This window comes from Taurulus bubalis (genome assembly GCF_910589615.1).
Source record: "Taurulus bubalis genome assembly, chromosome: 15".
NCBI classification, from domain to species: Eukaryota; Metazoa; Chordata; class Actinopteri; order Perciformes; family Cottidae; genus Taurulus; species Taurulus bubalis.
Window position 1 is genome coordinate 3,470,048 of NC_136603.1, and position 25,639 is coordinate 3,495,686.

At 43.8% G+C, this 25,639-nt stretch overlaps 1 protein-coding gene across 1 annotated transcript; it reads left to right on the top strand.

Annotated features, from left to right (window-relative positions):
* Nucleotides 1-1,773: 1,773 nt before the first annotated feature.
* On the top strand, nt 1,774-25,033 carry pacsin3 (protein kinase C and casein kinase substrate in neurons 3). The gene is made up of 10 exons (XM_079230654.1): nt 1,774-1,985; nt 11,085-11,185; nt 12,303-12,459; nt 13,380-13,615; nt 13,781-13,936; nt 15,486-15,661; nt 16,372-16,492; nt 18,849-18,985; nt 19,733-19,902; nt 23,052-25,033. The coding sequence occupies exons 2-10, from the start codon at nt 11,132-11,134 to the stop codon at nt 23,165-23,167; spliced, it is 1,323 nt and encodes a 440-aa protein (XP_079086780.1). The 5' UTR covers nt 1,774-1,985; nt 11,085-11,131; the 3' UTR covers nt 23,168-25,033.
* Nucleotides 25,034-25,639: the final 606 nt, after the last annotated feature.

Genomic DNA, 25,639 nt, shown 5'->3' on the forward strand with positions numbered 1-25,639 from the left:
CAACATGCATCATACAACATACATCATACAACATACATCATACAACATGCATCATACAACATACAACATACATCATACAACATGCATCATACAACATACAACATACATCATACAACATACATCATACAACATACATCATACATCATACAACATACATCATACAACATACAACATGCATTATGAAACATACATTATAAAACATACAACATACATTATAAAACATACATTATAAAACATAAAACATACATCATACAACATATATTATGAAACATACATTATAAAACATACATCATACAACATATATTATGAAACATACATTATAAAACATACATCAAACAACATACACCATAAAACATACATCATACAACATACATTACACATCACATCATACATCATACAACATACGTCATACATGTCGAGACCAGAAACTGTCAGAATGATATTAATATTTTTCATTTAATTATCAAACTGGTGTTAACCCAGTTCTATCAGTGGGTCTGGGTTAATGGTGCCTTCAGGGACACCTCGAGAATTCATTCTTCCAGGTTTAGCTGGTTGGTTGACGTTTATTAAAGTTTATTATACTTTTTTATTTTTAATCACAAATAACATGTATTTAAAATGAATTAGAGAAACCTGTGAGAAGAGAACACAAAACATGTCTGTACATTAAACAGCTTTGATTGGTGATCCTAAATGACGTTTTCTGTATATTAATATCATATTTCATAGATATTTTATATAATTTATATATATATATGTGTGTGTGTGTGTGTGTGTGTGTGTGTGTTTTAGAACTGGAAACATAAGGTAAGGAATTGTGAATGAAAAAGTAAAGGCATGAGATGAATTGTCTAAATATCACCAATCACTAACTTAACTACTGGTTTTCTATATCTGGAGGTGATGGGAGATTATAACTGGTTTTATATGTTTGTCTGTTTGTTTTTCATTTTTAAATTACAAGCAATATATTTACTTGTAAAAAATGAATTCCTAAATATCCACTAGTAATAATCTTAATTTTAACAATACGTTGTTTTGGTTGATTAGTTATTTATTGTATTTGCAGGCCAGTTTATTTTACAGTCATAGGATGAATTAGCTTGCTAAATAAATACATTCCTAAATATCAACTATTGATTATGATTATATGAACTATATTATTCCTTTACCTACAAACCAAAAAAGAATAAAGTATACAACCTTTATCTCACAGACACAACATGTATTGACATTCAAAATAACATTGTATAAAATATATCCAATATTGATAATAATTTCATTACAAACTACTCTGTAATTAAAGGGAAATTATACTATTTTATTTGTATTAATTAAATGTGCCAGCCATTCTGTCTAACAAGGAGGACTATACGACACACTGGCTTGTAAAATACATGTATATTTTGTTATTATTAATAACAATGTTATGTTTGGAGGTGAAGGGAGATTGTACCGTTTTATATTTTATTGTCGTTTTTTCATAATTGTATGGCTTAATTGTAAAATAAATTCACGTTTTAATTTCCACAATAAACAATCATTTAAAAAACACAATGTCTAGATGGGTTATTCTTATTTTAGCCGCGAGCACCGCCTTGTTTACGCGGAGGAATCCCGCGGTGGCCTTTTCCCCGACAGCCCCTGAAGGCGGCACAAAGCCGCCCTGCAGACAGCGAAGGGTTAAACCGTAATGGGATGAACTGGGTTTGTGTGGAGTCTGATTACACGGAGACGCCTCTCGGCTGCGGAGGTCGGTGGTGGGGGAAAACACACACACACACACACACACACACACCCTTTCTCCAACTGCACGAAGTACTTCTACTCTCCTTCACGCGTACTTTCCGCTTTACTCGAAGAAACGACCCACGGAGGAGCAGAGGCCGATGGGACCGAACAACATGTCGCGCCTCGCGGAGCTTTAGACGCAGCACGAGCGGCTGTTGGTCACGTGGGAGGACGGCGCGGTCCTCCAGCAGGTAAGACGGCTCACCTGTCTGAGGAGAGCTCACCTGTCTGAGGAGAGCTCACCTGTCTGCACGTGTCGACACTCCTGCTGATGTGTATTTAAAGCCGGTACTTTAGTGTGTTTTTATACATCGAGTATCACAAACACTTTAATACTTCATATCTTTATTGCTGTACTTGTGTATTATTTTAAGGTACAATACTTCATACTTATACTCCACTTCATCTATTGTACTTTTTACTCCACCAACGTTACATTTAATTGACATTCTGACGTCATAATGAACCTTTACTAGATACTTTTCACATAGAAATATAATAAGATATGCTCTACTTAATGCAGCACTGTACTACTACTATACCCAGTAGTGTACTCAGTACTCAGTAAATAAGAACACTTACTTCCTAGTACTGGACTGGAGTATCATTTTGAGGTACATTTCCCGCCACTTTGTATTTATACTGTGAATATTATACTTTTATCTCCACTAACTTTAATTGTGGTTACAGTTAACTGTGACTAGCTACTTCTTACTTATAACTTCCTACATGATTACTAATAATATACCCAGTAGTGCACACAGTTATGTACATTTGCTTAAAAGTACTGTACTTATCATTTTGAGGTACATATTCTGCTAATTTGTACTCCACTACATCTCAGAGGCAAATATTATACTTCTTACTCTATGAACTTTACATTTATTTGACATTTTACACATTACATAAAAACACCTTTATGAAATACTTAATATAATGCAGCACAGTACTACTAATATAGAAGTATTATACCGTAGTGTACACAGTTAAGTTATTAAGTAAGCAAGAACATTTACTAACGAGTACTGTACTTAAATATCATTTTGAGGTACTTCACTACATCTGAGGCAAACATTGTACTTTTCTCTCTCAACTACATTTATGACATTTACCACTGTAGTTGAACTTTTACTCAATACTTTCTACACAGAAACACCTTAATATATACAGTTGTATACACAGTTAAGTAGTAAGAACATTTACTTACAAGTACTGTACCTGAGTATCATTTTGAGGTACATTTCCTGCTACTTCATACCTCATCTTGGGGGCCACTATTGTACTTTTCTCTCCAGTACATGTAATTTCCCTCATAGTTACTAGATAAACGTTGAATGTGCCGTGAACAACACTTAGATATTCTGTGGTTGACCCCATTAGTGTCACATGACTCCTTCCGTAGAGATTAAACACAAGTCTGTTTGCTTCAATCAGGGTTCTTACGCTCATGGAAAACCTGGAAAAGTCATTTTAAAATGGTTATTTCCAGGCCTGGAAAAGTCCTTGAAAAAAATAAAACCCCCAAAGTTTAGTAAAAGTCATGTAAATGTGTTATATTCATGTGTTCATGACGTTCATTTACGCTGAGTTTGAAATAATTAATATGCTTTTAAAAGAAAGACTCAAAATATAAGCAGGCATACATACAGGCATTTATATAAATGTTTATTCTTTTAATCAAACTATTGTCTCATTCATTTGAGTCATTTAAGGTTTACTGTATGCTTTGTGTTCTCATTGTTAGTTTAAATACTACATTTACTCACTTTTTACTGTTTACACCCAGACTTCACTAAATGTTTGTCATGGAAATTTGGTTTAAAGTCATGGAAAAGTCCTGGATCATTGGTCAGAATGTGTGTGAACCCTGTTCATGCGTCCATGTGTGCGAGTCCTATAGATGCACTGTGGAGGGGCGGGACTAGGGGCGGGGCTATGCACAAGGGGCGGGGCTAAACCTCCCCAGTGGCTTCAGATCCTGCCAAACAAGTTAAAATTCATGGGAACATGAAATATGTCAACGCCCAGCCGGTCCGTTGGCTCGCCCAGCTGCTCGTGCTTTTTTATATTTTATTCAAACTCAAGAGATTTGACCCCAGCAGTGAAAAGCATGCAGCTCAGGGTCTCGTCAGCTTTATTGATCACATCCCACCCGGCTGTTTGTTCTGTCTGTGAGCCAACAGAAGGTTAATCATTTAAAGGTGCTGACAGACAAACGCATTGACATTTATACTAAAAAAAACTAATAACAACATTTTATGTAGAAACAAAATAAATCAAAAGTTATTTCAAAATGAAAACAAAGCGTAAAGAAACTAGAATGAAAATAATAAGAAATCTAAAATTAATTTACTTCAAATATTACTGATGTGGTGCTGGTTATAATGAACTGGAGAATGTGTGTGTGTGTGTGTGTGTGTGTGTGTGTGTGTGTGTGTGTGTGTGTGTGTGTGTGTGTGTGTGTGTGTGTGTGTGTGTGTGTGTGTGTGTGTGTGTGTGTGTGTGTGTGTGTGTGTGTGTGAACAAGGCTGAGCTCCCATTTGTATTTAATTCTGTTTGAGCTCCACCTCTCTGTGATCTGATCCATTGTCACCAGTTGCTTTCATTGTTTGTGTTCTGCGTAAAGGGGGCGGGGCCAGAAACACATCGGACAGTCATCACGTCGTCATGATGGCCGGAGTCTGTGAACTTCTATCTATGTTGTATCTATGTCTAATAATGGAAAACCAGCGCTCCTCAACCCAAAGTGTATTTGGCGTCGTTAAAGCTGCGTTGACATTTCAGAAGCAACACTAAATATCTCTTTAGCACACTCGCATTAAAATGGCTCCTTTACTTCCTCTTGGATGCCAGAGTGGATGTTGACTATGAAACCGTATTGATGGAGATAATTAATTACTTTTGGATCTTTTAATCCCATATAATACAAATACTTCAGACTTGGGCTACTATTGGTTTTACTAAAATAAACATTCAGCGACTTAAAAAAACTTGTTGGGCTAATATCACATTCTTAAACCTGACACTTCCTTCCCAACTCATTGCCCAGCAGGTAATTTTAGAGGTGTGAGCTCCCTGCTCTGACCTCCTGTACGGGCGCTGGTGCTCTGGCTCCTCATTAGCCGCCGTGCCGGCTCCATGTGAGGCATTTCACCGCGGCCCCCAGAATGTGCCACCTTGCAGCCGGCGGCGGGGCCTTTATAACGGGCGGCTGGGCTCTGACCGCATGCTGCTCACTAACCTCTCTGTGTTCCCCTTCTGCTGCTGGAGGGTCTTCCTCTCTTCTGCTGCTGGAGGGTCTTCCTCTCTTCTGCTGCTGGAGGGTCTTCCTCTCTTCTGCTGCTGGAGGGTCTTCCTCTCTTCTGCTGCTGAAGACAAAGAAAGTCTTCTGTTCCGGACGTCTGTCCGTCTCTATTTTCGTCTCTGAGAAGGTAAGTTCGGCTGCTACATGTGGTTTGGTCCTTGTGCTGCTCCTCCTCATTGTACTCTGGAAAGTTCATTGACTAGTACTGCATTACTGTACTAGTACTGTACTTGAAGCTCGTGGTTGAAGCGGTTCATCCGACTCATTTCGGGCCTTCGTGCTCCAGGTGGAGAACCTGGAGAACCTGGAGAGCAGCACATGAGCTGCTGGGTCTTTGCTACGCTAACGTTCAGCAGCACTGTCTTTAAATCACAGCTAATTGCTAGCGTGCTAACTGTAATCATGATTATGGTCAGAGTCTGTTATAGTGACAACACACAGTAATAACTGTGTGTGTGTGTGTGTGTGTGTGTGTGTGTGTGTGTGTGTGTGTGTGCTTGGTGATGAAAGCTGTCTCCAGGTTGACTCTTTAAGGGCAATTCTAATGTACTTTACTTGAGTATTTCAATGTTACGCTTTGCGTAATACCTCTACTTCATTTCAGAGGCAATAATTAAAATGTAGCTGATGATACTAATGTACTTTTACTCAAAGATCTGGAATGAGAGACTTTTACTTGTAAGTTGTCGTGCAGCTACTGCTGTTTGAAGAGAGAGTTTGTTCAGTGTGTTTGTACAAGGTTCTTCTCCATAGTCGGTGTTTCACGTCTTATGACCGCTGAGACACACCTGAAGCTGCTGCTTGAGACGATGCGGAGCGACCTACGTTCCCACAGCCTCCACTCGGCGTGTGTGTGTGTGTGTGTGTGTGTGTTAACTAGTAGTGACGGCAGTGAGAATCCAGTCCTCTTGTTGGCCTTTCAGTGAAGCTTTAGTTCCACACTGCGGTGGCTCGTAACATGGAAACGAGGCTAATAAAACAGCTTGAGGTGACTCACTCCATCACGCTGCGTTTACAGACTTCTGACTGCCCTCGGTTGGCATTTCAACCCTCGATGTGCTTTACTTGTACCAGCAGCAGTCGATTAGTAGGCGCTGTGGTTTTCCTTCTTTAGACACGGATTCTCTCTTTTGGGAAAGAAGCAGCAGCAGCAGCGCTGCACAGCTGCTTCTCTGATGCACGGCCAGCTGTTGGCAGAGTGGTGTGTGTACGTGGTGTGTGTACGTGGTGTGTACGTGGTGTGTACGTACAGCACACACACACTCACAAGCGCTGCTGGAATGCAGCAGAGGCTTACGGACTAATGCTCCTACAGGCCTCCACCTGCGTGACAGGCAGCAGCATCCAGACACAGCCGGCTGCAGAGCTGCCGCTGTTCATTAATCAGATTAATGACTGGGAGGTTGTTCCAGGGGAGCTTATGAGGTCACGCCCTGCCTCTCATCGGCCACGCCCCCTCCTCATCCGACCCTCTGCTGGTGCCTCCCTCCTCACCCCTCATCCCTCCTCCTCTTCATCGGCCTGACCCAATTCTTCGTAAACAGACAACCAGGATCCTCCTATTGTCTCTCTCTCTAGAGAGTATAGCCTCTTCATGACGTTAAGGGTACTGGTATCTTCATCACGTTTAGGGTACTGGTATCTTCATGACGTTAAGGGTACTGGTATCTTCATGACGTTAAGGGTACTGGTATCTTCATCACGTTAAGGGTACTGGTATCTTCATCACGTTTAGGGTACTGGTATCTTCATCACGTTAAGGGTACTGGTATCTTCATCACGTTAAGGGTACTGGTATCTTCATCAGGTTAAGGGTACTGGTATCTTCATCAGGTTAAGGGTACTGGTATCTTCATCACGTTAAGGGTACTGGTATCTTCATCACGTTTAGGGTACTGGTATCTTCATGACGTTTAGGGTACTGGTATCTTCATGACGTTAAGGGTACTGGTATCTTCATCACGTTTAGGATACTGGTATCTTCATCACGTTAAGGGTACTGGTATCTTCATGACGTTAAGGGTACTGGTACCTTCATGACGTTAAGGGTACTGGTACCTTCATGACGTTAAGGGTACTGGTACCTTCATGACGTTAAGGGTACTGGTATCTTCATCACGTTTAGGGTACTGGTATCTTCATGACGTTAAGGGTACTGGTATCTTCATCACGTTTAGGGTACTGGTATCTTCATGACGTTAAGGGTACTGGTATCTTCATCACGTTAAGGGTACTGGTATCTTCATGACGTTAAGGGTACTGGTGTCTTCATGACGTTAAGGGTACTGGTACCTTCATGACGTTAAGGGTACTGGTATCTTCATGACGTTAAGGGTACTGGTGTCTTCATGACGTTAAGGGTACTGGTGTCTTCATGACGTTAAGGGTACTGGTGTCTTCATGACGTTAAGGGTACTGGTATCTTCATGACGTTAAGGGTACTGGTATCTTCATCACGTTTAGGGTACTGGTATCTTCATGACGTTAAGGGTACTGGTATCTTCATCACGTTTAGGGTACTGGTATCTTCATTACGTTTAGGGTACTGGTATCTTCATCACGTTAAGGGTACTGGTATCTTCATCACGTTAAGGGTACTGGTATCTTCATCACGTTAAGGGTACTGGTATCTTCATCACGTTTAGGGTACTGGTATCTTCATGACGTTTAGGGTACTGGTATCTTCATGACGTTAAGGGTACTGGTATCTTCATGACGTTAAGGGTACTGGTATCTTCATGACGTTAAGGGTACTGGTACCTTCATGACGTTAAGGGTACTGGTACCTTCATGACGTTAAGGGTACTGGTATCTTCATCACGTTAAGGGTACTGGTATGTTCATCACGTTAAGGGTACTGGTATGTTCATCACGTTAAGGGTACTGGTGCCTTCATCACGTTCAGGGTACTGGTGCCTTCATCACGTTCAGGGTACTGGTACCTTCATCACGTTCAGGGTACTGGTACCTTCATCACGTTCAGGGTACTGGTACCTTCATCACGTTCAGGGTACTGGTACCTTCATCACGTTAAGGGTACTAGTACTTTTATCACGTTAAGGGTACTGGTACCTTCATGACGTTAAGGGTACTGGTACCTTCATGACGTTTAGGGTACTGGTACCTTCATGACGTTAAGGGTACTGGTACCTTCATGACGTTTAGGGTACTGGTACCTTCATGACGTTTAGGGTACTGGTACCTTCATGACGTTAAGGGTACTGGTACCTTCATTGGTATCGTCATACTTGGTATGGTCATAACTTGGCACAAAGAGAACTGGAGGTGTAGAATTCTTAAGCTCTCGACGAGTTCCAGAAACCACATGAGAAGATGCTTGTTCTGTCAGACCTCTTCCTCCTCTTCCTCCTCCTCCTCGTTCTCACTGCCCCGCTGTGTCTCTGGAGCTCGTAAACATTTTTCCACACAGAGGTGGCGATAAACACTTCTTCACTCGTCCTTAAATGAGTTTGTGTTCCCTCGCGTTTCCACTCCTCTCCTCTTTCCTCCGTTGTAGCCTTTGCTCTCTCCTTCCTCTCGTCTTTCTCTTGTCTTCCTCTTGTTTTCCTCTCTCCCTCCTCTCTCCTTTCAGCATTCCTTCCATCTCTTTTGGCCTATCTCAACGGCTCCTCCTGTTCTCCGTCGGTGAGGCTTGACGTGAGCTTTTGGACGCTTTCAGATGGTTAATGGATGAAATGAGAATAAAACCGGGGGCCATTTTGACACAAACATTAACGAGAGACATAAACAGACCTCGATGAAAGACGCATCTTGTACACAGAAAGACAATGAGTTATGAGTCGGGGTGCAATCACGCTTGTTTACAAAATAACCAAAATGCAATCCGTGTTAACCTGAACCGTGTGCAGATGCTTCAGGGAAAGCTTTCATATTTTGAGAGATACACTTGTTTGCCTACTTTCCAAGAGTTATGTAACCGGGTTGACATCACTCTGAAGTCTGTCTGATAATATGAAGACGCCAGCAATAGTCTGTTAGCTTTGCTTAGCATAAAGACTGGAAACGGGGAGAAACGGCTATACTGGCTCTGTTTAACCTGCAAAGTCCAAATATGTCGAAACCAGAGAGTAGAGACGGACTGAGGGGTCTTTTGGAGCGTTAGCATTATGTGCAAAAAACGCTGACTCATCGCTCCGAGTGCATTCGGAGGGCTGAAGAGGACCAAGCGTGTCAACGTTAGCCGGCTGAACACGACCGAGTGGTTTGCATGGGGACGTTGTTCCAGCTCAACATCGTGATGTTGGAAATACTCAGAAGAGGTTTTGTCTGAAATAAAGCTGCCGGAGACTTTTGTTTGTATTATTTGATATCTGCGCACCTCCAGCAGGTATACAGATAATACCAGCGCAAGCAGCCGAACCTACTGGCTTTCAATGAGCCACACCCAGACACACACACTCGCTCACACACACTCGCACTCCTGTAGGGTAAAGGAGAAGTAATTAGCGATCCATGGTGAAGTCAGTTTTCTCATTCTCACTCATGTTCCAGCATGCTGGTGGAAGATAGGGCCGCTGCTAGCATACTTACCACCCACCTGACACACACACACACACACACACACACACACACACACACACACACACACACACACACACACACACACACACACACACACACACACACACACAGTCTCTACAGTGTGGAGAGAACATTAGAGCCCGGTTGTCTGACTGGATTAGCTGCAGCGTCTGAGAGGTGTGATGTTGTGCGTTTGGCTAATCTTGAACCTACAGATACAAATTGAACCGGATCTCTCTTGCACAAAGTCTATATATATATATATATATATATATATATATATATAATCTCACACATCTAAGTGCAGCTGATGGTGCTCAGTGTTTAGACTCCTCCCACGTCGTTCCCTGCGGCGCTCACCAGGGCTACTGGTGTTCTCATTTAGCTCCAGCGCGCTCCCAGTGCACATCTATGTTATTATGGGAGCCACCTAGTCATTTACATTTTGAGACACAGGGAGGAGAAACCAATAAGCAGGATCTCCTCAGTCTTGTTGTCGAGCAAAGTGCTTTACACAGGCGGTTACGATATAGGTAGAGGCTGTTCCAGTGTTCTTGTCCCGTACGAAGCTAAAGGCAGAGATGGTTCAGAGAGTCGGTTTCTGTATCAGGAGGTTTCACCGCCTGCCTGAGTCTATTTAGTGAACACGATTCTTTCGCTCCATTGTCACCAAAATATTGGACCTATTTTTCACAAGCCACATATTTTCTCTTCATTCTGACGCTGAAATTCTATTTCTGAAACGCAAAAATCAGGAAAGAAGTTATTGAATAGTTTGACACCTTTTATCTGAATCTTTTACTCATCATTTGGGAAATAACATTGGCAAACGGCCAGCGACCCGTTGTTTGTGACGCTAAATACACCTGCGTAAAGATTGTGTGTGTGTGTGTGTGTGTGTGTGTGTGCGTGTGCGCAGCGACGTGGAGAAAACAGCTCTGTGGTCAGCGGGTGGTGAAAAGTCCCTCTGACCCCTGGCCTCAGATATTACATGTATTTCATTTATTTTAAGCACATTTTTATAACTATTAATTTATGTCATGTTATTTGTTTGTCTTTCTATTTTTGTGTAACCGTTAGCATTTGTTAAAGGTGGACTCCACATGAGCACTGGTTTGTTTGAAACGGTCAGATCTGTCTGTTATCATGTGATCAGGAGCTTTCAATCACATCGCATGATCTTCTTCAGGTGGAGTTTCCCCTGTGTTGCTCATGGAGTTGTAGCTTCTAAAATGTTCTTCATTATGAACACTGAAAGCTATTTTTTGGAAACAGCAGGTCATGTGAGTCTCCATGTCCATTGATGGTAGATCCGAGTCCTCTTCTCTCTTCTCTGGGTCCAGATAAACGGTGTGAATATTGATCAGGAACCAGGCGGATTTTCTAGCTCGTGAAACCTGAAACCGGCATCAAGTATTAAATTGTGTAATCTCTCGCTCTGCAGTATTTTCTGTAGCCGCCATCATTCCGTGCTGTAAGGCCGACCCCAAGATGTCTTCCAACGGAGACCTCAGCGACCTGGGGAGCTCTGACAGCTTCTGGGAGGTACACACACACACACACGCGCACACACGCACACACACACACAGGAGTGGAGTTTTCTGCATCAGAGTCTGAGAACAAACTCATGGAGAGAAAACGTCCTTTAAAGAGAAGTTAGTGACATGACATCATGATGTAGACTCTACAGGTGAAGAGGGTCAACACATGAACTCATAGGTATCACCATGAAACTTCACCACTTCATCACTGACATTAAGAGGAGGATTTATTGTGTTACAAGTTTTATGAAGTGAATGTTTAATTGTGTATATGAGGCATTATGTAATGGAAACTTTTTGGTAAATTTAGTACAAAATAGTCAGATAAACACCTGGATGTGTATTCTGGATGTTTTCTTTCCACTGAAAGAAGAGCATATCATGTTTTTCCCTGTATTGTCTCGCTTTAAGGAGACTTGTGAGTTACAGATGTGTGCACTGGACTGGTAGCACATAACATTTTGCCTCATTCATTCATCCATTCATCCATTCGCCCGCTCACACAGCGATGGCCGGGATTCTAACCCGCTAACAGCTGTTTAGTGTTTTGACCAAGGACACTTTGACATGTGGGCAGGAGGAGCTGAGGGAGGATTAGTGAGCGTTCTGCTACTTAAACAGATTAATACAGCATTAAATAAAACTCTGAAATATTTATTCTAATGGTGCGGAAGCTAGAGAATTCTCGGCGTGCGTTCTTGATGAGGAGCAGGAGCAGCCGGAGGTGGTGTTGAGAGACACACACACACACACACACACACACACACACACACACACACACACACACACACACACACACACACACACACACACACACACACACACACACACACACACACACGTAATGAGTCCCTGCTGACTGACTGCCGGATTCCCAGCGCTTCATGTGGAAACACTCCATGCCTTCAACCGCCTGTCCTCTCTCACTCTTTTCACTGTGTCTCTATTTTAGTCTCCTGCACATCATCACTCGTCTACCAAACATCCGGCTTCACTCTTTTTAACACAACACGGAAGAGACAACCCAACTGATTGTGTAACCGTAGAAAGGATTTTAGTCCTGTAGCGGGTTCCTCCCTCGGTGCGTTTGACCGTAATCCGTTGTTTTGGTTCCCTTGCAGCCGGGAAACTACAAGAGGACGGTGAAGCGGATCGACGACGGCCACCGGCTGTGCAACGAGCTGGTCGGCTGCTTCCAGGAGAGGGCGAAGATCGAGAAGAGCTACGCTCTGCAGCTGAGCGACTGGGCCAAGAGGTGGAGGGGCGTCGTGGAGAAAGGTGAGCGGGAGATGACTCTCTGCAAGTCGGTTTATCACAAGAAACGTTTTCACGGAGCTCCTCGAGATCTTTATAGGGAAGACTTGAAGCGTTGCTATTTCATTTATTTAACCAGATGCTTTGTTACTCGGAACCACCTGAGAAGCATTCATTGGAAACTCTTTGAAAAATGGAAGGCACAAATACCATACCACCATAATTGGATGAAATGTGTATAGAAGCCTATGCTTCATGTGTTAAAACTGCATTCTCTCTACTGACCACCAGGGGGCGACTCCTCTGGTTGTATAGAAGTCTATGCTTCATGTGTTAAAACTGCATTATCTCTACTGAGCACCAGGGGGCGACTCCTCTGGTTGTATAGAAGTATGTGCTTCATGTCCTAAAGCTGTATTCTCTCTCCTGACCACCAGGGGTGACTCCTCTGGTTGTATAGAAGTATATGCTTCATGTGTTAAAGCTGCATTCTCTACTGACCACCAGGGGTCGACTCCTCTGGTTGTATAGAAGTATATGCTTCATGTGTTAAAGCTGTATTCTCTACTGACCACCAAGGGTCGACTCCTCTGGTTGTATAGAAGTATATGCTTCATGTGTTAAAGCTGCATTCTCTACTGACCACCAGGGGTCGACTCCTCTGGTTGTATAGAAGTCAATGCTTCATGTGTTAAAGCTGCATTCTCTACTGACCACCAGGGGTCGACTCCTCTGGTTGTATAGAAGTCTCAATGTACTCTCAGTAAACATGAATCGGAGCTAATTGTATCTTGAAATATTGCAAAAGACTCTTCTTTACCAAACAAAGGACCTTGTGTATTTACTCAGTTTTCAGCATAATTGATTAACAGGAAGTGCATTTGAAAGCATCGGCCCCTGAACGCGTCGCGCCCCCTCTCACGTCCCGTGTCCCCCCCCCTCAGGCCCTCAGTACGGGACGCTGGAGAAAGCCTGGCACGCCTTCATGCAGGCGGCCGACCGGCTCAGCGAGATGCACCTGGAGCTGCGCGAGCGGCTGGCGGGCGAGGACGGCGAGAAGGTGCGCGACTGGCAGAAGGACGCCTTCCACAAGCAGATGATGGGCGGCTTCAAGGAGACCAAGGACGCTGACGACGGCTTCCGCAAAGCGCAGAAGCCCTGGGTCCGCAAGCTGAAGGAGGCGAGTCACAGTCGGCATCATAGAGCTTGAATGCACCACGCAAGCTAACGTAGCTTTTGATGTCGGTCACTGTGAGCAGCGGTTTGGTTGCTGTTTCCAAACTTACTGTGTGTGTGTGTGTGTGTGTGTGTGTGTGTGTGTGTGTGTGTGTGTGTGTGTCTCAAGGTGGAGGCCAGCAAGAAGAGCTACCATCAGACCAGGAAGGAGGAGTGGACGGCGGTTAACAGGGAAACACACGCCAAGGCCGACCCGACCAAGTCTCAGGAGGAAGTCCGCAAATTCACAATCCGAGCGGAGCGCTGCAGCGAGGAGGCCGAGAAAGTATGAAACACACACACACACACACACACACACACACACACACACCAGTCTGGGTGTGTCAGTTAGTCCATAGAAACATACCTGTGTGTGTTTTAAGTTATGAAACATGACCGGGCTCGTCTCCCACCGTGAGATGAGCTGTGTGTTTTACACGCCAACAGAATCTACTTCACTTTCAGTGAAGGTTTTATTTAGAGCATTTCCTCCTCTTTACTTTTGTGTCAGACTTTCTGAAGGGAAGCTGAAGCCGTTTTCTATTCACTTCAAACACACCAGACTCCATTCATTAAAAACAGGAACTTTACGTCTCAGGAGCTGCTGCTCGGTTAGTTTGTGTTATCGTGTAAGTTTGGTGACTACGACCTCGCCCTTTAAAACAAAGTCACAACAGTTATAACATATCATTAAATATATAATGGCACATTTCAGCGACAGGAAAATCAAAGCGCTTTTAGACATAAACTCATGTTTACAATGTTTACTGAGGGTATAAATCAAGAGAGAATAGTCATTTTCTATAGACTTCTATACAACCAAAGGAGTCGCCCCCTGGTGGTCAGGAGAGAGAATGCAGCTTTAACACATGAAGCATATACTTCTATACAACCAGAGGAGTCGCTCCCTGGTGGTCAGGAGAGAGAATGCAGCTTTAACACATGAAGCATATACTTCTATACAACCAGAGGAGTCGCTCCCTGGTGGTCAGGAGAGAGAATGCAGCTTTAACACATGAAGCATATACTTCTATACAACCAGAGGAGTCGCTCCCTGGTGGTCAGGAGAGAGAATGCAGCTTTAACACATGAAGCATATACTTCTATACAACCAGAGGAGTCGCTCCCTGGTGGTCAGGAGAGAGAATGCAGCTTTAACACATGAAGCATATACTTCTATACAACCAGAGGAGTCGCTCCCTGGTGGTCAGGAGAGAGAATGCAGCTTTAACACATGAAGCATATACTTCTATACAACCAGAGGAGTCGCTCCCTGGTGGTCAGGAGAGAGAATGCAGCTTTAACACATGAAGCATATACTTCTATACAACCAGAGGAGTCGCTCCCTGGTGGTCAGGAGAGAGAATGCAGCTTTAACACATGAAGCATATACTTCTATACAACCAGAGGAGTCGCTCCCTGGTGGTCAGGAGAGAGAATGCAGCTTTAACACATGAGAAATCAGCTTCACTCTTCAGAACTGGAGGCTGTCTCCTAAAAATCAAATCTCCTTAGATGTTTGGAACATATCTGGGCTTAATTATTAGCTTTATTAAAATGCTCAGATGCCCTTTTGGGAGCAGCAGCTCTGCTGTAACGCGCCAGGGAGCAACTTTGGGTTTACTGACACGCTCAAGGTCACTTTAATCATGCCGGGGATCGAACCGCCAACCTCGGATGCACAAGAGTTTACACTAGAAAAACAAATGTGGCCTCATGTGACCGAGAACAACTCGGCAAATGGTATTAGGTGTTCTTACACTGAACGTAGGCTGACAAAAGGTGTGTGTGTGTGTGTGTGTGTGTGTGTGTGTCTCTGTGTGTGTGTGTGGCAGGTGAAGGAGCGCTACTCGAAGGCCCTGGAGGAGCTGAACCGCTGTAACCCCCGGTACATGGAGGACATGGAGCAGGTGTTCGACTTGACCCAGGAGGCCGAGCGCAAGAGGCTGCGCTTCTTCAAAGACGTCCTGCTGGACATCCACACACACCTGGACCTGTCCTCCAAAGACGGGTAGGACACACACACACACACACACACACACACACTGATAGAAATGAAGTGATTAGGTGACTCAGAGTGAAGTTATGCAGGACCATCAAGGTGTGTGTGTGTGTGTGTGTGTGTGTGTACACAGGAGTTAATAGAAAACTGTGTGTTGTCCATTAGCCATTGACCTCTCCTTCTATTTAAACAAGCCACTGTTACCACGGTAACCACGATAGGTAACGATCCTTGTCCAAATATTGAACAAAAACTTCATCTCCTAATTTTACTCTGTGAAGAGGAAGTGATGAGATTTGATAGAGGAAAAAAAAAAATCCATTCAGAGATTATATTTATATTTAATTGTTGGACGTTTTGTTTATAAAAATGATTTATTCTGCAAAATCAACAATTCAAGCTTCCGTACAGTCAGGAATATATATTGATATATCTGAACCAAAGCATGACATCATCAAAGCCCCGCCCCTCAACAACAAACACGCCTTCAGTTCAGAAAAAAAGTTAATATGATAAATCCTAAAAAAAAAACTAGAATCTGATGTAGACATCGACTACGGCAAGAAACACTCGAGTCTTTATAGGACACAAAGTCAGACAAAAGAAGGGGGCACTTTAAACTCTCTAATGACAGGAGGGAGGAGGAAGAGGAGGAGGAGGAGGAGGAAGAGGAGGAAGAGGAGGATGTGATTGTGATTGACAGCCACTTTGTCCAATAGGTTCATCAGCCTGCACCGGGATCTGGGTCAGACCATCCAAGCAGCCAATGACACTGAAGATCTGCGATGGTGGAGGAACACCCACGGACCGGCCATGAGCATGAACTGGCCTCAGTTTGAGGTGTGCGCACACACACACACACACACACACACACACACACACACACACACACACACACACACACACACACACCACACTATTTTCGGCGGCGGCGGCAGTCATTCAGTGTTTCAGAGAGAGACTGAATATTAAACAGCTTCCAGTGAAAGCCTTGTTGTGTGACTGGGCTGTGAGTGGGGCCAGGAATGTCCACACACACACACACACACACACACACACACGCACACACACACACACACACACTCTCGTGTGGTGGTAGAGATCTACAGGTTTCTCTGCAAACTTTCCCCCAAATTAAAAATAAAAGAAGTTCCTCCATCTCCTGAGAGGTTTCGTGACTCCGCCCCCGGTGACGATGACCTCACTGATTATCAATTATCAATCAGGTATTTCTCTGGTCCTCCATCGGTGTATCGTCCTTCTTTCTTTCTCTCTGAGAAGATCTGCAGCCTCAATGGTCGAGTAACAATAGAGAGGCAGTCCTCTGCCAAGTGTGTGTGTGTGTGTGTGTGTGTGTGTGTGTGTGTGTGTGTGTGTGAGTGACCTGGATCCTCGAATTTCAATCATACAAAAGAGTGGATATATAACACTCAAAAATGTTGGTCCACACAGACGTCCATCTGAAGATTTAGAATGTTTTCAAGTCCGTCTTTTAGCTCCTTTTTTTTTATTTACGTGAAAACTTTATTGATTACGGTTCATTTCACGTTTATAAACAAAAACAGGAAAGCTTCAAAATGTTTTACTGTGGCCATTTTATTTATCCGTGCCACTACTGTCTTTGTCTTTAGCTGCTGTGATCGGTCATCGTGCACACACACACACACACACACACACACACACACACACACACACACACACACACACACACACACACACACACACACACACACACACACACACGTTCGTCTGATCTTTGCCTTCAGGAATCTATAAGCTGATTTGCGTCTGGAGGACTCTTAGGAATTCAGAACCAGGTTTTGACTCCAATCCTTCTCTTAAAAGTCTCGTTGATGATCACCACGGCAACGCTTTATTATTCCTGGTAAAAAGTAAAATCCTAAAGTGAAGCGTTGCCATGACGAGTCTCAGTGTCACAGTGAATCCTGCAGCTGAAGTCTGAACCGTTAAACGGCTTAAAGGATCATTCAGCTGCTTGTCATGAAGTCAGGTGGACACACACACACACACACACACACACACACACACACACACACACACACACACACACACACACACACACACACTGACAGCTTGAGTAAAGGTGACGAGACTGAAACCTTCTGATTCTTTTCCTGGAGACTCGAGTTGTTAAATTCTCTCGCTGATGATGATTCATAAACGTGTTTTTAAAGTCAACAGAACCTCCTGGACCGTCGTACACGGAGGTTTCAAAATGCTCACCAGTTTCCTTTTAGTACGACGAGAGATTTCTTCACACTGACAACGTGGCAAAGTTCCACTGATTCATCTTCAGCGCTGAAAACGAGGTTATAGAAAGAGGCGAGCCTCCTCTGAGGAATCTCCTCTGGCGTTCCCACGGCGACACGCAAACAGAGAGCCATTGTCTCCACACACACACACACACACACACACACACACACACACACACACACACACACACACACACGGTACTTGTGAGGACTCTGTTTCAACTTTAACTCTTCTACTGCGTACTTGTACCTTTAAAAAAATATAAGGAAGAAGAGGAGCAGTACAATGACCACACACACACACACACACACACACACACACACACACACACACACCCTTCCTGTAGTCGTTTGGAGGTGGTTACCAGTAACTGGATCCACCACCACCTACTTCTGTCAGCACCTGGTTATTCTGGCCAAAGTGTGTTTGTCTGGCTGTGATCCCACCGGCCCACAATGCACCAGTGATCGCTAATTGGCCACTAAGACGAAAATAAACACATTTACCTGCAACATGTTTTATAACGGTGTTTTCAGCTAATGTTGGCGTGTGAACTCGAGTAAAAACAATAAGTAAAGAACACGTTATTGCATTATAATTATGATGCAACATTTTCAGATGCAGTGTAGTCTGTTTATCTATCTTTATGTACTAATCAAACGACCACAGAAGAGCGTTCCATATCGATTCTATGACTGGGACGAGCTAAATATGTTTCTGCTGCACGTAGTCCGGTACGAAAGGTGTTGGAACGCACCCCCACATCAGCGCCTGTTGAGTCTGCTTCCATAACCCAGGGAGGCGGCAGCAGCAAAGCCAGAGAATATAATGTCACATTGACGTGTGGACAAGAGGAAGGAGGAGCCGGTCCTTCTCAAAGGAAGCCGTCTGGCTGTAACTGGTTTGTGTGCTCCGTGTGCAGGAGTGGTCTCCGGAGGCGAGCCGCTCCATCAGCAGGAAGGAGCGAGGCGGACGCTCCGGGGACGGCGTGGTCACCCTCACCAACATCGTCTCCTCGGGCCACGCCCCGCCGAGTCCCATCACCATGGACACCGGCAGGTAGGGGGACCCTCCACGTCCTGGTGTGTGTGTGTGTGTGTGTGTGTGTGTGTGTGTGTGTGTGTGTGTGTGTGTGTGTGTATATATAGGTGTGTACCGTAAATGTCGGGTTACAAGCCGCTACTACCTTCGGTGGTTGTCCCTGCTGTAGCTAGCTAGCTAGCGCTGCTGCTAGCTCCCCACTGCTACTGCCCTCCCCTAGCAGCAGCGCTAGCTGGCTACAGCGGGGACACCCACCGAAGGTAGTAGCGGCTTGTAACCCGACTTTTACGGTATATGTGTGATACACACAGTACAGTTTCCTGTACACACACATGTATGTATGTATGTATGTATGTATGTATGTATGTATGTCTTCTATGTGTTACAAGTTTTATGGAGTGTGATGTTTACATATGTAAATGAGACATTATCTAGTGGTAACTTTAGGTAAATTTAGTAGAAATCTACAGACGCAAACAGACAAAGAAGTGAAATAAACACCTGGATGTTATTTTATTATTCTAGTGTTATTAAAGAAAGATGGCGTCTCATGCTTCTTCCTCTTGTGTCTCGCCTTAAGAACACAGAATAGATTTCAAAGTAAAGGTTTCAAAGTACCGACACCTTTATTGACGACGATGTCTCACTATTGAGCAACGCGTTCCTATAACTCGTGATGCTGCATTCAGGTGCCGTTGAAGCGTGGGTTTTTGTGTAGATGCGGGCCTCTGTTTATTTGTGTGTGTGACTTCCTGTCTCTCTCAGGGTGAAGGAGTATTCGTCCGACTGGTCCGACGAGGAGAGTCCTAAGAAGGAGCTGGAGCTGAACGGCGTGCGGGAGGCGGAGGGCGAGGAGGGTCAGGTAGAGGGGGAGCGAGTCCGGGCGCTCTATGAATACACGGGCCAGGAGGCCGACGAGCTCAGCTTTAAAGCAGGTATTAACACCTACTAATGCTTCCAGGGGAGGGGCATCACGGGGAGGGGAGGGGCTTAGCGTCATGACTTCTGTTTTTTCATTCAAATGTGCAAACAAGACGATGACAACAATGAAGAATAATCAGCGGCAGTAAAAACATCAGAATAATACTTGATAGAAGTGTTTCATCCTAGTAAAAGTACTACGACCAGAGTAGAAATACTGTCCTGCACTCAATGCTTCAGTAAGAGTACAAAAGTACCAAAAGTAATGTTTATTTTATGTTGTGTTAAACATTTTGACAGGAAGTATTATTTAAAACTATATATCTGTGTACTTTATACAGTTTTCCTAAAATTAGATTTAAACAATATAATATATATAATTGTAATGTATTATTAAATGTATTGTATCACTACAGCCCTCATATTATAATTATTGATGCATTAATGTGTTCATGACTTTATGTTGCAGCTGTTAATTAAAGGTGGAGCTCATTTTAATCACTTTATATCCTGCTGGCTAGTTTATTATAATAATAATAATTCATCAGGTGAATATATTTTACAAAAAGAATAATCTGAAAAGTAACTAAAGCTGTCAAATGCATGCAGTGGAGTAAAAAGTATAATGAAGGAAGTAAAAAGTACCTCTATTGTACTCACTGTAAATGTACTTACTGTACTTTTTTTATTATTGTAATTATTTAAATATATTTTGTTTATCCTGAAAGATGTTTATCTTTCTATCAACTTTGCACATTATTATGAAATCACAGCTTCAAAAACAAACAAACATATTTTATACTTCAGAGCCTGAAAATGTCAGAAAAGATGAATCTGAGTTTGTCTGTTTGTCCCCTGGGATGCCTCGACCTCACAGCTTCTCACACACACTCATGTCACACACTCATGTCACACACATCGCTTCATGAGGCTGTAAAGTAGAGGCGTGAATATATATATATATATATATATATATATATATATATATATATATATATATATATATATATATATATATATATATATATATATATAGCTCTTTGCATGGTGTTATAGATGTGAGCAGCTTCACATCATCTTTTCTCTTTGGAAAATAAAATATCTTTTCTGAGCAGAAAGTCAGAGAAAGTGATGCTTTTTATTTTGAAGGAATGACTCAATAATAATAGTAATGACTGAAATAAAAGCATCCGAGTGGTGTTATCAGGAATGCTAAGCTAACTACTCAATAAACATCCAGTTCTGTTGGGTAAAGTCTGCTTTGAGTAAAAAGGACTTTACTCACAAAGTAACATGTAACACAATAAGAGACTGGAGTTTATTAATGTACTTTCTTGTGTTGATGAATCTTCATCAGATAAACACTTTTTATTGTATTCAATTTACATCAATACACAGATTAGTTTTTTTTAATGCAAATGACCTCTTGAGAGTTGTTCTCATATATTTAAAGATAATTCTCCTCGTGATTCATATTCATCATTGATTGTTTTTATGAGATTGTGGATTATTGTGGATTTTGTCCCAGGTAGAGATAATTCAGCTGAACCAAACCAGGTCAACACATAAAGGCCTTTTATTTATTTGAAACACAATCTACATTTATTTGCCAAATTCCCCTTTATCATAAGGAAGTGAGTCTGAGTCAGATGACTGTTTTCTCTTCTGTGATTATAACTTATAAAGATTTTTTATTTTAATTTGTGGAAATAAAAAAGGACAATTTCCAAAGTATTTGTAATACTTATTTAGTAGTGAGACAATTGAGCACCAGAATATAGTTTTCTCACTGTAGATTAGCATTTTAAGGCCAAACTTTCAGGCCTGATGGGACCTGATGGGACCACAGTGGGACCTGATGGGACCACAGTGGGACCACAGTGGGACCTGATGGGACCACAGTGGGACCACAGTGGGACCTGATGGGACCACAGTGGGACCTGATGGGACCTGATGGGACCACAGTGGGACCTGATGGGACCACAGTGGGACGTGATGGGACCACAGTGGGACCTGATGGGACCACAGTGGGACGTGATGGGACGTGATGGGACCTGATGGGACCACAGTGGGACCACAGTGGGACCTGATGGGACCACAGTGGGACCACAGTGGGACCTGATGGGACCACAGTGGGACCACAGTGGTACCTGGTGGTACCTGATGGGACCTGATGGGACCACGATGGGACCTGATGGGACCACGATGGGACCACGATGGGACCTGATGGGACCACGATAGGACCTGATGGGACCACAGTGGGACCTGATGGGACCTGATGGGACCACGATGGGACCACGATGGGACCTGATGGGACCACGATGGGACCTGATGGGACCTGATGGGACCACGATGGGACCTGATGGGACCACGATGGGACCTGATGGGACCTGATGGGACCTGATGGGACCTGATGGGACCTGATGGGACCACAGTGGGACCTGATGGGACCTGATGGGACCACAGTGGGACCTGATAGGACCACAGTGGGACCTGATGGGACCACAGTGGGACCTGATGGGACCTGATGGGACCACAGTGGGACCTGATGGGACCACAGTGGGACCTGATGGGACCACGATGGGACCACGATGGGACCTGATGGGACCACGATGGGACCACGATGGGACCACGATGGGACCACGATGGGACCACGATGGGACCTGATGGGACCACGATGGGACCTGATGGGACCACGATGGGACCTGATGGGACCACGATGGGACCTGATGGGACCACGATGGGACCTGATGGGACCACGATGGGACCACGATGGGACCACGATGGGACCTGATGGGACCACGATGGGACCTGATGGGACCACGATGGGACCACGATGGGACCTGATGGGACCACAGTGGGACCTGATGGGACCTGATGGGACCACAGTGGGACCACAGTGGGACCTGATGGGACCACGATGGTACCTGATGGGACCACAGTGGGACCTGATGGTTCCTGATGGGACCACAGTGGGACCTGATGGGACCACAGTGGGACCACAGTGGGACCTGATGGGACCTGATGGGACCACAGAAGGAGGGAACTCGGTTTGGAAAAGCTTAGCCGAGCTCCCTGGTAAACGGGGACAGATGGAACCCTTCCTCTCACTTTCAGTGTGTACATTTAAACGCGTTGCTCTGATTCCTGTCTGGTTTTTCAGGCGAGGAGCTGCTGAAGATGAGTGAGGAGGACGAGCAGGGCTGGTGTAAAGGACAGCTGGGCGACGGCCAGGTCGGCCTCTACCCCGCCAACTACGTCCAGGCCGTCACCTCCTGATGCCCCGCCCCTCTCTGGTCACCCGGCCAATGGTACAACGACGCTCGAGACACCAGGACCAATCAAAAGCTGTTGCTGCTGACGCGTAGGCGGTGAAACCAGACGGTTTTCTTTTTTAAACTGACTGTAAAACTCGTCACAGTTAGTTTTTCTGTTGTGTGAGCTGTGTTTTTGAAAATCAGCCGCTTTCTTTTTGGAAAAGGTTGTTTTCCTCAGACAGAGGTGGAGCTCCGGAGGCCTGAGACACGAACAGACACTGGGCGCTGTGGTTTTCTGCTCGCCGCCATCTTTTTTTAGTTTCTAGAGTCAGAAAATCCACATAACCTGGGCGAGAGAAATCAACAGGGCTGACTGTGATTGGCTGAAACATCTGTCAATCAAACACATGCTTCTTTTTTAAGAAATTGTTTGATGTTTTGGTGAATGAGCTTCTTTGCTTTCTTGAGTTGGATGAGAAGTTGGATCCCACTTTCATGTCGGACTAATGCCAGCAGTCTGTTAGCTTAGCTTAGCATCAAAGATGGGAGTTTAAAGACTTAATTTTTGTTAATTGAACGTTACATGAGCACTTCCATGGCTCAGATCGCCGCTAAAACTCTTGATTTGAATTACAAGTACAAACGATTATCAACAGTTTTAGAAAATATTTGGTTCTTTGATTTAAAAAGTCAAAGGTTCAAACTTGTGTTAAATACTGTGAAACTCCCAAGATGCATTTTGGTGTTTTAACCCCCAATTGACCCTTCTCTAAGCCCCGCCCCCAGTGGCTAGTCTATGGAACCGAGTCAGATAGTCGTCGGGAACCTGGTCGGAGGTGGCTGATGCTACGCTATGATTGGCCAGTCTGCGTTCCAGGGGCGGGACTTAGCAAAGAGTCAGTTACACGGTCGTGTGTCTAAAATTTCAAAAACATGCGTAAACTCCCGATAATCGACCATAAAGTTAACCATTGAATTCAAGGGGAAAGTGAAGCGACTAAGCTAACCGGCTGCTGGCTGTAGTTTTCTCAACCGTCGGCATAAATACTGAAAATATATATTTTTATCGAAGCCTTAGTGTTCTCATCATTACTTAAAATTAACTTCTCGTGGGAAAAAATATAATTTTAATAGAAATTCTTTGGGACTTTTTCATTAGTTTTCGGGCTTTGACCTAGTGGCCGTTTGAGGAACTGCAGCTTGAGGCACCTCCTCGTCTTCATCTTGATCATCATCCTCCTCAAAAGAGAGGAAACAAACCCAATGAAAAGACTCAGTGCCTTAAGTCTGACCGAGGAACCACAGCCCCCCGTAGAACTAGAACCTCCCGATACCTGGACTTTAAAGTGTTCTAGCTTGTGATTGGCTCGTTCATCTGACGGTACGCTTCAGTTGTTTTAGGATACTGAATTCACATTCTTCCCTTTTTTTTTTACCTTAGCTGAACGTTTATATGAATTCAACTTCGATTATTGACGCGTAAACTGACGCTACTGTTTCTTTTTTTTAAGAAAAGCATTTTTAGAGTCGACCTTTTTACTTTCTAATTTATTCTCTTTAATTAATTGAGCTTTCACAGGGAGTCCAGCTGACTGCTTAGATTTGGGGGGTTTGTTTGTTGCTAGTCTTGTTCATCACGAAGCACACGCACTTCAAACATCTGAAATAATAATAATAAGTATTATAATAATTCTGATTCTTTTTGGGGGTTTTGCATGTCTAAGTTGGTGGTTTGTGTGTGAGGGCGCCTCCTCCTGCTGCGTCCCTTCAGCTAACGATTAATACGAGATCAATAACCGCTGCAGAGCTGCTTCATTCTTTCCTTTTCTTTCAGAAGTTATAACGTGTACAGAACATAAAGTGGGAACAATAAAGAGCTTTCTGCAGATGGAGGCTTGACCCGCTTTCTTTTGTCCTCATCCTGTAGTGATGATATCAAATATCATGCAGAGATTTCAGGTAAGTTCATGAAGTTGAACCATCCTCAGAATTTATAACTTGGGGTTCAGTGTCACGTCGAGGACATTTTGACATTTGGAGACGGGGATCAAACCGCCGCCCTTGTGTTGGCGGGACGCTCCGCTCCGCCGACCAAACGGCAGGATTTAAAGAATCGGGTTGAGGATTTGTTTCCGCCTCACAAACTGTAGCAGCAGCTCATCAATATGTATTAATGTTTTCATGATGATTACTTGTTTGAAACGTGAAATAACAATTATGACCATCAACACATAATCAAACAAACCAACATGATCGACCCCGTGACCTTCGTCAGGGTGACAAGGTGCTGTGTGTTTGTGCTCAGGTGCAGTTTGGTCTGATTACTGTAAATGGCTGTAGTGCCACCTGGTGGTTCAAACAACAACATATACTGGTTTTTATATTTTCACACCCTCTGACAGGAAGTACTCTACTCTCGTACAAGTAGTAATACTAAAAAAGTCCTGCAAATATTTACAGGTGTTTACAAGTTTTATTTGAATCTATAATATGA

Excerpts from the sequence above, each read along its gene's own strand:
- pacsin3 (XM_079230654.1), top strand. The coding sequence starts at position 11,132 with ATGTCTTCCAACGGAGACCTCAGCGACCTGGGGAGCTCTGACAGCTTC. Across the intron at positions 11,186-12,302 it reads GCTCTGACAGCTTCTGGGAG|CCGGGAAACTACAAGAGGAC; the intron begins GTACACACACAC and ends GTTCCCTTGCAG. Across the intron at positions 13,937-15,485 it reads GCAGCGAGGAGGCCGAGAAA|GTGAAGGAGCGCTACTCGAA; the intron begins GTATGAAACACA and ends TGTGTGTGGCAG.